Below are 14,520 nucleotides of genomic sequence, written 5' to 3'. Positions count from 1 at the left end.
ATGCCCTTGACCGGAATCGAACCTGGGACCTTTCAGTCCGCAGGCCGACGCTCTATCCACTGAGCCAAACCGGTTTCGGCCAGACACTTTCTTTTCTGGATTACCTACGGAGCAAGATTAGCTAGCACATGGGGCTTCTGTGTGCAGCCTGGAGCGGCTACAAGCTTGGGTGGCTCAGCCCTGAAGCCTAACCTGCCACACGCCAGCTGTGTGTGGGGACACTACCATCTGTGGGAGGTGCTGTGAAGACAGGAGAGAGGCAGGGAGAAGCTAGGCCAGCAGTGCACCTACAGTCGGAATGTAAGAGCTGTGAGTTTCCCTCATCATGGAGCTTGTCTAGACTCTGAGCGCAAAAGCATTTGGCAATGCCAGATAGACTGACATGACTAATGAGGTGGGCAAATCCAGAACAGTGTTCCCAACGGCAGGTAAATGGAGGCAGGCCAAGAGGTAACTAGGGCACAGTGGTAAAGGCAGGGGAAAGGGAGCCCTCTAAAACCCTGGGCTTGGAGAAAGATGTGGCATTAAGGATCTCTGGGCTCAGTTTCCCCACTTGTCAAACAGCCAGTCGCTCCCAGTCTGCAAGGCTGTGGCATGATGAGATGTGGCAGGCCCAAGGATGGAGTCGGGAGTGGGCTTCCACAGCGGGCTCTGAGGAGGTGGAGGCGGAAGCTGGGATGGGTGAGGATGATTCAGCTCAGTTTGCTGAGTCACCTTTGGGAAAGTCTAAAGCCAGAGTGTATGTGTGGAGGCAGAGAGAAGGCCCAAGGAACCAAGCCCTTCACTCCAGTCTGGCCTCTTCCTTAGAAGCTTGATGCTTGCCTTCTCAACCAGCAGAGAGGAGCAGTTAAGAACATGGACTCTGGAGGCAGACTTCCTGGGTTCAAATCCCAGCTCTGTCACTTATTAGCTGTGTGATCTTGGGAAAGTTACTTAATTGCTCTGTGCAACAGTTTCCTCACTTGGAACACTACAATGTCCTCCTCACAGTCCAGGAGGCTGCTGGCAAATGCTTGCTTGAAGGCCTTCAAATGCAGACTATTGTCTGAGGCAGATATTTTTTTCTGGTCCTTGATGGCTCACATCAAAGCTAAAGGTCGCTGCTTCCTGTTGGGAAACCACATCCTGCTGCCCTCTCCCCCGGGGGTGGAAGGCACAGGACAGAGAAACTGGTGACATGGCCTCCTCTTCCTAGAGTGGCGAAGTTTGGCTTTCTGACTCCTTTTTTCCTCTAAAGGTGAGCTGGGTGGGGAATGAGCTCACAGGTGATAAAAAAAAAAAAAAGTCGAGTTTCCTTGGCAGACAGGATTTTGGCACGGGCTCGAGTCTGTGATTGTGCAGGAAAAGGCAGGCTACAGGCCCTGCCTCCCCCAAACCCTAACCTGCGGTTTCTTCCGAGGACTGAGGTGGGCCAGGAAATGGTGGTGGAGATGGAAGGAATCTCACAAGCCTTGGGGCTGACGAGGCTCGGCTGGCTGGCCCCCCTTTAAGCTCTCTCTTCCCCCTTTCATTCACCCCAGTTTCTCATCCATATTACATTTTTCAGAGAACAGCTTTGGCCCTATATGGTGAGAACACCTCTTCTGCCCATGGCTATCCACTGTTATTGTATTATTAAAATTTTTTTTTTTGCCTGGCCGGTGTTGCTCTGTGGTTGAGTGTCGTCGACCCACGAACCAGGAGGTCATGGTTCAATTTTTGGTCAGTGCACATATCCAGGTGTCAGATTCGACCCCCAGTAGGGGTGTGCACAAGGCAGCTGATCGATGATTCTCTCTAATCACTGATGTTTCTATCTCTCTCCCTCTCTCAGTTCCTCTCTCTGAAATAAAAAAAACACACGTCTTTAAAAAATTAAAAAAAAATTAATTTGAGAGAGAGGAGAAAAATATCAAGTGTTGTTCCACTCATCCTTGCATTCATTGGTTGACTCCTGAATGCGCCCCAATCAGGGATCAAACCTGAAACCCTGGCACATCAGGGCTGATACTTCAATCAACTGAGCCACCCGGCCAGGGCTTCACTGTTTTTATAAATTCTAATCTTCCCAGGTCAAACTTTGTGCTCTAAATTTTATCATGAAAATGATTCTTCTTTATATATTGATTGATTTTGGAGAGATGAAAGGAGAGGGATAGAGAGATAGAAACATTGATGAGAGAGAAACATCGATAGGCTGCCTCTTGCAAACTGCCCACTGAAGATCGAGCCTGCAACCTGGACATATGCCCTGACTAGGAATCCAACCCTGACCTCCTGGTTCATGGGCCAACGTTCAACCACTGGGCAACACTGGCCGGGCAAGAAAAATGGTTCTGCTAATTTGTAGTCACTCACAAATGTTTCCATGTGCAGTTTTAGCTGCTGTTGGTTCTATTTTCTGTTGATAATTTTTATCAGTAAAAACTATGAATTTGTTAAAAGGTAGACGGACAAAAAGGTAGTTGGACATCTGCTTCTTAGATAATCCAGGACAAATCTGGGTCCATTTTCCTCAGTTATTATTCAAAAGGGTAAAAATGCTACAGGTTCAAAATATTCTGCTTGAGCAGCTGGATGGAGCTCTCTTGCAGGGTTACTGAACTAAAAGTGAAGTAATCAACGCCTCAACACGTGGCCTGCCAGTGGCTTTCAAACTATGTGTTCTCTCACTCTGTGATGGTGGGTGGGCTGGGGGAGAGGCGGGGGTTTCAAGCTATTCAAAGACGGGTGAGAACTGGAACTAGAAGGGGGTTTGCAGTGGCTAAGATGCTAATCCGGATGGGCCCAGTGTCTGGAAGTGACTTCCTGGGTCCCACCCCACCCATGGTCTACCAGGAAGGGAGGTCTGTCTTTGAGGAAGAATAATTGGGTTTGCCACTATCTTGCTAGGGTCAAATTACAGAGGTGCCTTTGATTCTGTAGGATGGAGGCTGGAGTAGAATCCTCCCAAGGTGCCCAAACAAGATTTTGTGGGTGAAGGTTGGTGGAGTTGAAAACACTGAACTCAGTTAAAAGACCAGAGTTCAAGCCCCTGCCAGTGTGGCTCAGTTGGAAGAGCATCGTCCTGTGCACCGAAAGGTCGCTGGCTCGATTCCCTGTACGGGCACATTACGCAGGTTTCAGGTTCCATCCTGGTTGGGGTGTGTGTGGGAGGCAACTGATTTTTCCTACATTGGTGTTTCTCTCTCTTTAAAATCAACGAAAACATTAAAGAAAAGAAAAAAAGACCAGAGTTCAAGTTCCAGCTGTGATCATGGGCCAGCAGCTCACTCGTGGGGCTTGGCACTGGGCTAGATCTGCCCCTACCAGGAGGTACCTGGAGGATCTCCATCTTGTAGGTGAAAACGCCGGTGCTCAGAGAGCTGGAGTAGTTCACACAAATATGGAGCCTGCAGAGCTGGGCCATCTGCCTCCTGAGCTCACACTCTTGACTAACACTGTTCTGCCAACGTGCCTAGAGGAATGGGGCCAAACTCACCTTGGCTTTCAATGTCCTTGTGAGCAGATCCTTCTCTTTTTTTCTAGATTCTCTCCGACTGCTCTGGGAAGATTCTGACTCCCCCCTCACCATGCACAGACCTTGCAGCTCCTGGCCTCTCCCTCCCTCCCTCTGCCAGGTTTCCTACCTTCCTAGCTGAGTTCACTACCACTTCCAGGGGCCAGATGGAAACAGATGGGGAGGCTCTCATAGTTGGGCGGGGGGCACACTCCCCTGTGGTAAGAGGGCGAGGACTGCCCAATGTTTGCAATGCACAGAGAACTGGCCTGTCCAAAATGCCCTCAGCAGCCCCCCGCGGATCACTGTCCAGGTCCTTCATCACCAGTGAACTGACACCAGCATGCGGCAATCTGAGCAGTGACAGTGGGAAGAGGATGGGCTCTGGGGCCACACAGACCTGGCTTTGAATCTTGCCTCTACTGTTTATCAGCTGTGTGATCTTAGCAAATTTGTTAACCTCTTTGAGCTTTAGTTTCCAAATTAACACAGGATTAAAAGCAAAAGCTAACCTTATAAGGTTTTCTGGCAGGTTAGCGGTTATTGAGCACAGTAAGTGCTCAGTAACAGATCCAGTGATAAAAGCTTTCCACACGACCCATGAAGAAGGGTACTAGTATTTTCCTTCACATTCAGGGCAGGGAGATTAAGTAACTTGCCTAAAGTCACAGGGATATTAAGTGGCAGAGTCTGGATTCAAAGTCAGGTAGTCAAATTCCAGAGCCGCACTCCTACCTTCTCACTACACCGCCCTCTCTCATGAAATAAGATCACATGTGAGGCGCCTTGCATAGTGCTTGGCATAGGGGCTCTGACAGCTGGCAGGGACACTGCTATTACTCGGCTCAGTACTGTGACAAGTAAAATGACATTACTGCTCACAAACACTACTTTCCCAGCAACCGGGGACATTCTTATCACTCCTTGTAAGGAAACTGTGGCCCAGAGAGGTTACGATTCTTGTCCTAGGTCTCCCACAGGGTCACACGGGGAAAGATTCCCTTGGGTCTCTCAGCCAGGATTCAAACCTGGCTCTGAATGATGCCAAAGGTCAAGTTCTCATCCAGGAGCCTATACTGGCTCCTGAAAAAGACGCTCCAAAGACTGCAGAGATGCCTTCTGACCTGATGGTGTGGGACAGGGCCAGGATTCCAAGCACGAAGAAATACATGGACAGCAAGAGGTTGATGTACTCCTGGGAGAATATCTGAGGCGGAAATACAAAGAGAAACAGAAAGTCAGGGTTGCCGGCGCCTGGCAGGAAGCTGGAGTCCGCACTGCTCTTCTGAAGGCTGGTGACACCCCTCTGGAGTTGAGGCGCAGTGTCAGGGAGAATCTGACAGCGTGGGGGACCTTTTAGCTTCTGTGGCCCTGGGGGGAAAAGAGAGGACCACCAGATGCACCTCCAACGGAGCCCGTGGGTTTGAACTTGGTGGCCCCATTACCTGGAGACAGGCAACATTAGGGTGTGTCTAGAGTCCTGCAGAGGAATCGTGGGGGAGGGAATCTGAGGTTCAGAGTCCCAAGAAAGCCATCTGGGCCTAAGGAGGTGCCCTCCAGTTTCCTTCTCCACGGCCCCGAGACACTCGAACGAGTCACCTGCGCCCTGCCCCACTCTCTGCATCACACCCCGCACAACTCCTCCATGGTGACGCTGGAGTCATGGCAGCCAGCCTGACAGCTGCTTCTTGGTCTTATGTTGTTAGTGAAACCGAGAAGCGTTTTCTCTCAGTGCTCTGAAGCCAACGGTCACATGCTGCTCATTCTAGACTCTGGGAAGGCTCTGTCATGTTCTGTTCTGCCCCATTCACGGCATCGTCTTCTGAATCTGTTATTAGGAAGGTCTCTAACTGGGAGGCAATAATGGGCTGTCATGTGGGCCCCAGGGACACTGGGCTCTCCCAAGTGGGGCTGCTCTGGAACCTCCCTGCTTAAACCTGCCCATCCGATCATGTTGCTCACTGCTTACAGCTCTCAGCAGCAGCTTCCCTCTGCTTTCACAGCTCAAGGCCTCCATCCTCACCGTGGCCTCAGGCCCTCATGGTGACCACCGCAGACTTCTCTGCTGCAGCCCACACCACGCCCGCTCTTGCTCTACGTGCTGCCTGGATGCGTTCCTCCCGTCACCTAGGCCAACACTACTCACCATTCTGCTCTCAGCTCGGAGCAGCTTTCCTTGACATGGCGAGGAAATTCCTCATTAATTCAGCTCATGTTTACTGCCTACTACATGCAGGGCATCATGCTAACCACTGGGATTCAGCGAGGAATAAGGCAGAAAAGTCCCTGCTTCATGGAGTTCATGTGCCAGTGAAGGAGAAAGAAGCTCAAAAGAAACCAATGTGCACTATAACAGGTGGTGCTGGGAGCCAAGAAGAAAAGCTAGCAGGGCAATCAGGTGAAGAAAGAAGTGGGGAGAACTGGTATTTAGACAGGTGGCCAGGGAAAGCCCCCCTAACAGGATGACACCCACTTCTTTTGGGATAGAACCTTTAATGAAGGGAACAGCTGTGAGGATATTTGGGGAAAGAGCACTCGAGGTAGAAGGAAGGAAGAGTGGAAAGGTCCTGAGGTGGGTGCATGCTTATGTGTGCAGGGAATACTAGTGAGGGCCTGAGTCTGGAGCTGAGAGGGCAAGGGGAGATTGTCAGGGGATAGGGCTGGGAGGCAGGAGGGAGATAGACTCTGCAGGGCTGTGAAAAGGCTGTGGATTCATCTGGGTGAGACAGGCTGGAGTTAGAGGGCTAGGTGTGAGGGCCTGGGAGGATCCCTCTGCTGCTGTGGGGGAGACAGTCTATAGCATAAAAGTGGAAGCAGAGCCCAGTGAGCAGGGCACTGCATAATCCCGCGGAGGGAGGATGGTGCCCTGGGCTGGGATGGAGGGAAGTGAGCAGTGGTCAGATGTAGATGTGTTCTGGAATTGCAGATGCAGGATGTGCCGAGGGGCTGGCTATGAGGCTGAGAAGCAGGGAGCAAGATGGCTCCCGGGGGTTTTGGCTCAGTGGCGATGTGTATGGAGGTGCTGCTGTCTAATATGGAGGGTCTGGGCAGGATGGTTCTGGGCTTCCCTGGTGCTACAGACCTTGCCTTCACAGCTGTTCCCAGGACTAACCTCCCATTTACCTATGTGATCACTTAATGAGTGTCTGTCTCCACCTCGTGATAAGAAACTCCTTGAGGGCAGGGATGGGTTGAAGGTTTTTCTCACGCTGGTGTCCCCAGCACCTAGCACAGGGCCTGGTGTGTAGCAGGCGCTCAATCAATGTTTACAGAATGAGTGGATGGATGGGCAAATCAGTGCCCTATACTGTGAACGCTATGAGAAAAAGACCTATGAACACAGACACATGGATTGTGCTTTACTTGACGGTGTGGTGTACCTCTCACATTGAAATATGTTCTGTCAGTGGAGGCCCTTGGGGAAATTTCTCTCTGGCTGCACCTCTGAGCTTCCGGTTGGCTTGACTGTGTGGACTAGGAATTGTGCACCAGGTCTTGCTTTCTTTGTGCCAGAAAGTTTAATTTTCGTGAGCTGTCTCAGGGCAATCAGTTTTGGATGAGATGGGATCAAGTAAATAGTATGATTTGAGAAATGTTATAAACTCCAGTGCCCCACGCAGGAGAGGAGGAAAGGGGCAGCAAGACAGTCACTGTTAAAGAGACCAGCCAACCAGCTGTCAGTCTGGAGCTCGGGAGCAGGCTGGTGGCTGTGTGTCCAGGCAGCCGCCTTTCAGAAATGTTGACGTGGACCTTGAGACATGAGGAAGAGGTGTACTGTGTCCTCTGGCACAAGGCAGGCTGGGGCTTACCTGCCAGGAGAGGAGGACAGGCCGAGCAATGAGCAACGACACCCAGTGCCTTAAATAGAAATGTGCATACCCCCGCTGCCAGAAGTCCCTTCCTGGGGAATCTGGCCTAAGGAAGGAATCCTAAGTACTAAAAATGTTAGAAGGTCTGGAGGCAAGGGCCTGGATGTGTGTTCCTGGCACTTACCACACAGAGACTTGAGAAATACCTGCTAAAAGCGAAGTCAGAGGCAATGGGCTAAATGTACACAGAGCCCCAGAGAGATCTCAAAAGTACGGGAGAAAGCAAAAGGAAACAGAGGGAGACGTATTGCATAACTCTATTTATGGAAACTAGACAGACCCTCATCAATACACACTGATGCACCAACACCATATTTTTTACAAGGAGACACACATCTAAGGACACAAATCAAACCATTAGAGCTGGTACCTCTGGCAGGGGGGGAACAAGGAGGGGGACCTGGCATGGATTGATGCTGTTGCACTATGAACCAAAGCACTTGGTAAATGCTTCACCTGAGGCCCAGGAAAAAACGAAAAAACAAAGAAATACAAAAATGGATGAATACCTATTGCTACTTGACTCACTCTTATTTATTGGTAAGAGTAAACACCCAAATGATTTTTTACGTTTAAAGCGAGGGGGATGATACAATCAACCATGGTGGATAGGCTTGGGGGGATATTCTAAAACCATTAAAAAGAGTAGTTCTGGCCAAAACCGGTTTGGCTCAGTGGATAGAGCGTCGGCCTGCGGACTGAGAGGTCCCGGGTTCGATTCCGGTCAGGGGCGTGTGCCTTGGTTGCGAGCACATCCCCAGTGGGAGATGTGCAGGAGGCAGCAGATCGATGTTTCTTTCTCATCGGTGTTTCTGACTCTCTGTCTCTCTCCCTTCCTGTCTGTTAAAAAATCAATAAAATATATTTTTTAAAAAAGAAAAGAGTAGTTCTGATCCAACAATGCGGGAGCAATGGACCAGGAAACAGGCATTAGCAATTCCATTTTACTGGTAAAAACAAAGACTCTGGCTGCTACCCAATGCAGGCGAGGACACAGGGAAGCAGCACACTTGGGCTGTTGGAGGGAATGTAAAAAGGGTGCCATCTATTTGGGTGGAGGTGGCACTATCTGTCCAAATGACAAACAGATGCTATCGGACCTGGTAATCCTACTGCAGATACACTTGTCAATACGTGCACGTGCCAAGATATGTGCCGAAGGTGTCCCGGCAGCACTGCAGTGACGCCCAGCACTCAGCGCCCCTCAGGACACACCCATAAAACGGAACCACAAGCCGCTGTTACAAAGAATGGGGTAGGTTCAATTGTCTTGATACAAAAATATCTCCATGATAAAAATCATATTATGTTTGAAACGTATTTGTTTTTAAATTTTAACATAAATGTAGATCTATACAATCTTTTATGTAAAGATTCATAAGAAACTATATTGAGGAGAGGATTATGGCTCATTTACACCTTCTCTTAGATTGAAAAAGGTTTTTAACCACAGACATGGTATTTTGAAATTGTAAATTAAAGGTTGTCCTTGAGGAATTTTCACTGATCAGGAAAAAAGTGCTTGTGTGTGATGTGCTATTAAAAAATACGCTTATCAGAAGCCTGAAAGGAGACAGGCCAATGTGTCAAAGGGGATTGCATCTGTGTGTTTCTCTTGATATCTTCCCCTCCTTTACTTTAAGTTTCCTTTTTATATTTCTTTTATAATTAGAAAATAAGATACATCGTATTATAGTTTTAGGAGAGTTTGCAGTAACATGAGAAAATGCTTATGATGTTATTAATGGGAAGTGAAAAAAGCAGCTACGAAACCGAAGACACCACGTGGTCACATTCACGGCAAAACCATGCACGGGAGAAACAGCGGAAGGACACACCTCCGAGGGGACTCTGTGACTGTCTCTGGAAGAGGGGGTTTGGATGACTGCTGTTTTTCCCTTTTTACTTTTCTGTGTTTTCCAGGTTTTCAACACTGAGCCTGTGTAACTTTTATTAGGAAAATAAACCTCGATAAATTAAAAAAAAAAAAAAAAGCAATTAGTATGGTAGAGGTATGTCTGAGACACAACCTATACCCCAGCCCAACATAAATAGTACCATGAGACCAGATGGGTATCATGCAAAAAACCCCAAAAGGTCCACGCAGAAAAGAAGGCAAGATTGGTGGGATACTGTCCCAAACACCAACAGTGGCTGCATCTCTGGGAAGTGGCCCTAGGGGTGAATTTTAAGGATTTTTTTTCCTGCTCTTTATTTTCTATACATGAACATGCATGTCTCCTGGGATGGAAAAAGTAAAACAAAAGAAAATAAAGTTACTGAAACCAAATGACACCACAGGTGGCAAAGACTTACTTTGAAAAAGAGGTAGAGCCCCAAGAGCGTGCAGCTGGCGATGATGGGGAAGCGGGCGGCGTCCCGGCTGGTGATGGTCTCGGGCATGTCCGAGGCGTTCTAGGGGAGAGAGCAGAGGGACCCACTGAGCAGGGGTGTGGTTCTGGCCTCCTAGGGCTGGACACTGGTGAGGATCTGATGCCCCAGAAGCTCATTAACCTCCTTCCCTGGCTCTGCCCCGGTTCACTCAGGTGCTGCAGGAGCCCATGTCTTCTTAACTCCAGGCTTTGTTAATGCTGTTCCCTCTGCCAGGGGAGCAGCCCAGCCACTCTGGGGCAAGATGCTCTGATCCCACTCCGTTGCCATTGAGGAAATCTGGACCCTGACAGGGAAAGCCCAGGGAGGACCCCGTGCACAGGTGGCTTATCTGGGAGAAGATCCACGGCAGAGGCGTCACTAGGTCTGTAATAACTGAACAGGAAGAACAAAAAACAAACACTTTGGAGCTGGTGACAGCAGAGTTGTCCTAGAACTCATGAGAACGATTTCCAGTTTTCTTAGGGATCAGCTAAGAGGTAAATATGATCCATCTCTTATCCAGTAGGTAGTGAATACTGAGTGGAAATAAACCAACAACCCACAACACTGACAATGGCTGGACCCACACATGGGAAGGCACCAATAGTGAGAAGCATCTTGTGTGTGTGTGTGTGTGTGTGTGAGATAACCCGCACTGGAGGATATTTTCCCATTGATTATTCTTAGAGAGAACGGAAGGGAAGGGGAGAGCCAGAGAGAAACATCGATGTGAGAGAGACATAGATTGGTTGCTTCCTGCTTGAGCTCTGAGTGGGGAAGGAGCCTGCAACCGAGTTACATGCCCTTGACCGAATCGAACCCAGGGCCCTTCAGTCCTCGAGCTGATGCTCTATGCACTGAGCCAAACTGGCCGGGATGAGAAGCCAATCTTGACAACACTTAAAACTTAAGAAATTTGGGAAAACCAAATCTGCTAAGAGTGAAAGCCGCAACTAAATTTACAATGGCAGATGCCGTAGTTGGCAGGAATGTGATCTGGGTAAAGAGCTGACAGAGGATAAATGTTTACACGAAAAAGAACTGAATGCAATAAAAATAATTTCAGTGTTATAAATATGGAAAAACTGGAAATAGAGTAATAGTGCAACACAGGAATTAAACAGCTGTATAGAATTCATACCAAAAGGCTCTCTAGTGAAACTTATCAATAGTAGAATATTAAACATGCAAAGTGAGATGCATTCGGAATCATGATGCTCTCCAGGCCCTCTGCTAGGCAAAACCCTCAGTCTTCCAGGACCCAGCGAGTGTCACTGCCAGGAAGCGTTTCCAGATTCCCCCACCGGGATAAGCCTGCTTCACAAGGCAACTCTCCCTGCACTTTATGCCTAATTCTATTTTATAGTGAAGCTACTGAAAGTCCTAGCAACACCAGATTAGGCTTCTGCTCATGCCAAAGAGAAGTTCTCTCCACAAGAGCCACAGACTCATCAGGGTGCCTGAGGTTCCACCATCACATCCATCCTGTGAACAAGGCACCAGCGCCCCTAAGAGAAGGGATCATGTTCAGCTGCAGTCTCATTAATATTTTGGCTCACAGCTGCCTCTTAAAAACCAACAGGACAAAACAAGCTAAGGGGGAAGCTGCCTGGAGAGGTTGATTTGGCCCAGGGAGGCCCTCACGCATCACGATGGAAGGTTGCATAAGGCGAAGGAGATAGGGGCACAGAGCCGGAAGCCCATGAAGTGATCACTAGGGAGATGGTGGGGTGGTGAACCGGGATGCTTACATGTCACTCATTTGCGTACAAACTGAGCCCTAACCGCTGGGGGAGGGCCACTTGGCAGGCTTGCCAAATCATAACCTACACACGCTCAAGAGACAAAGAGAGGACCCACAGATGAGGAACTACAAATGGCTCTCAATCACAGGAAAAATGTTCACCTTTACTTTTTTCTTTTCCTTTTTTTAAATCCTCACCTGAGGATATTTTTCCATTGATTTTTAAAGAGAGAGTGGAAGAGAGAGGGAAAGACAGAGAGAAACATCAATGTGAGAGAAACACATTGACTGGTTGGGGAGGAGCCTGCAACCTAGGTATGTGCCCTTGACCGGAATCTAACCTGGGACCCTTCAGTCCACAGGCTGAGGCCCTCTGCTAGGCAAAACCCTCAGTCTTCCAGGACCCAGCGAGTGTCACTGCCAGGAAGCGTTTCCAGATTCCCCCACCGGGATAAGCCTGCTTCACAAGGCAACTCTCCCTGCACTTTATGCCTAATTCTATTTTATAGTGAAGCTACTGAAAGTCCTAGCAACACCAGATTAGGCTTCTGCTCATGCCAAAGAGAAGTTCTCTCCACAAGAGCCACAGACTCATCAGGGTGCCTGAGGTTCCACCATCACATCCATCCTGTGAACAAGGCACCAGCGCCCCTAAGAGAAGGGATCATGTTCAGCTGCAGTCTCATTAATATTTTGGCTCACAGCTGCCTCTTAAAAACCAACAGGACAAAACAAGCTAAGGGGGAAGCTGCCTGGAGAGGTTGATTTGGCCCAGGGAGGCCCTCACGCATCACGATGGAAGGTTGCATAAGGCGAAGGAGATAGGGGCACAGAGCCGGAAGCCCATGAAGTGATCACTAGGGAGATGGTGGGGTGGTGAACCGGGATGCTTACATGTCACTCATTTGCGTACAAACTGAGCCCTAACCGCTGGGGGAGGGCCACTTGGCAGGCTTGCCAAATCATAACCTACACACGCTCAAGAGACAAAGAGAGGACCCACAGATGAGGAACTACAAATGGCTCTCAATCACAGGAAAAATGTTCACCTTTACTTTTTTCTTTTCCTTTTTTTAAATCCTCACCTGAGGATATTTTTCCATTGATTTTTAAAGAGAGAGTGGAAGAGAGAGGGAAAGACAGAGAGAAACATCAATGTGAGAGAAACACATTGACTGGTTGGGGAGGAGCCTGCAACCTAGGTATGTGCCCTTGACCGGAATCTAACCTGGGACCCTTCAGTCCACAGGCTGACACACTATCCACTGAGCTAAACTGGCGAGGCCATCTTCACTTTTAATAAGAGAAGCTCAAATTACAGTACACTGAGATTCCATTTTTTCATCATCAGAATGGCAAAATCCACGTTTGATAATACACTGAGCTGGTGAGACTACAGGGAAGACGGGCTGACCCACACCGCTGACAGGTCTTCTCGCAGAGAGCACATTGGCCAATAGCTGCCCAAAGCACAAATGCACATACCCTTTGACCAAGCAATTCCACTCTGGGAATTCTTCCTAATTGTAATTCATGCATGTTGCAAAATGATGCACATGAAGTATAGCCAAGGTATTCATTGCTCTCTTAATGGCTTGCTGGGTGACAGAGACCAATCACCTCTAAAAGGGGCAAGGGGCTTAAACCAAACGAGATATGGGATGTGTAAGAGCCTGGCAAACTGTAAAGTGTTGTGAACACGAGGAGCTGCGATGATCAGGGAGGCCCCCTTCATCCAACGCCCACATAGGCATGGCTGAGGGCCCAGGCGCAGGGCTGGAAGGAAGAAGCCTCCCTCTGGAGCCCCCAGAGGCAGCTCTGTGGGAGTCACTCTCTGGCAGCCTTGCTGGGAGGTGGCGGCGGGGTGTGTGTGTGTGTGTGTGTGTGTGTGTGTGTGTGTGTGAGCAACACTGGCACTGAGAGGCAGGGTGATCTTCCCTCCCTCTCCTCTCTTAGCCCTTGGTTTCTACTTTTGGCAGGAGTGTGCTGGGGGACTTGGCCAAGTTCCTCACCCGCTCTGTGTGCCTCCACAAATTGTTTCCTGTGTAGCAGTAGGGTGAGCACACACTCAGACCCCCCACCCGCCCCACCCCGCCCCAAACTAGCTCCTGACCTCAGAGTTCACAGGCAAGTCGGCCAAGACCTTGGCAGTAAACAGAATACCACCATACACTGTGACACGTGACAAAATAAGACACGTACGCTGGTCTGATACATGGCACACATGCCAAATAGCTGAGAGGGCTCTGATGTCAGAAAGCCGTCTGCTTCCTGTGCCTCCCCAGCTGCGGGACCTCGGGAGTTACTCTCTCAGAGCCTCCACTTCCTCAGCTGTAGTGTGACTCGTCAGGAGACTAGGGTTTCTGCACTGGAAGTATTCAGTGCTGTGCCTTGAGCACGTCACTCAAGCTGTCTAAGCGATGTGTATTACTATATGCAAGGGGGTCGTGAGAAAGCAAACAGGACACTACGTCTGCACGGCAGTAGGGGCATAACAGGAGTGGCTGGAGCAGATGCCACTTAAGCAGGACCCTGAAGGCCACGCACATGGTGTGAAAGTATCCAGGGGACTCTGGCGTCACCTACCAGTGTTAGGGCTCATCCCCACATATTCCTTTCCTTTCAGCCCAGTAGCCTGGGCGGGAAGAGGCTTCACATTATTTGGTGACAAATCAAGGTGAACAGATGCTCCACCATCCAAAGGAATTAGGTCTCCGCCGTGGTGACTGCTATACATAACCCATACTGTAACGCTGAGTCAAAATGGGAGCCTTGAAATTCGACTGACAGTAACAGTAACAAGGATAACATTTACTGAGAGCTTCCTAGGGGCCAGCACTGTTCCAGGCATTTTACGTGACTTCATCCTCACAGAGCCAGGATTCACGCTGCGGCCACTGGTTCCGGAGCCCAAACGCTTGTCTGTTACTCCCTAGGCCCCCTCTACCTTTCCCATCTAAAATTTCTGCTGGAAAGCTGTGACAAGATGCTCAGGGAGCCTGAGAGCGTTCTGAGGAACAGATCATGGCAACAGAACCGTTAAACATCATAGTTAC

General features: G+C 49.3%; 1 protein-coding gene across 3 annotated transcripts in view; it reads right to left on the bottom strand.

Annotated features, from left to right (window-relative positions):
- The window catches only part of HM13 (histocompatibility (minor) 13), a 28,200-nt gene extending 18,405 nt beyond the window's left edge, over positions 1-9,795 (bottom strand). For 2 of the 3 annotated variants that reach the window (XR_435879.2, XM_006767853.2), the window contains exons 1-2: positions 9,664-9,795; positions 4,603-4,685 (exon numbers count right to left, since the gene is read on the bottom strand). Coding sequence is in view for 2 of the 3 variants with exons in the window: in XM_006767853.2 (XP_006767916.1) it covers positions 4,603-4,685; positions 9,664-9,750 (170 nt within the window). In the remaining variant the exon portion in view is untranslated. The remainder of the gene's footprint in view (positions 1-4,602; positions 4,686-9,663) is intronic. The other variant, XM_006767854.2, reaches the window with a different exon arrangement.
- Positions 9,796-14,520: the final 4,725 nt, after the last annotated feature.

This window comes from Myotis davidii, unplaced genomic scaffold, assembly GCF_000327345.1.
Source record: "Myotis davidii unplaced genomic scaffold, ASM32734v1 scaffold562, whole genome shotgun sequence".
Lineage (NCBI taxonomy): Eukaryota > Metazoa > Chordata > Mammalia > Chiroptera > Vespertilionidae > Myotis > Myotis davidii.
Note: the sequence above shows the minus strand (reverse complement) of the source record. Positions and strands in the feature narration are given on the sequence as shown.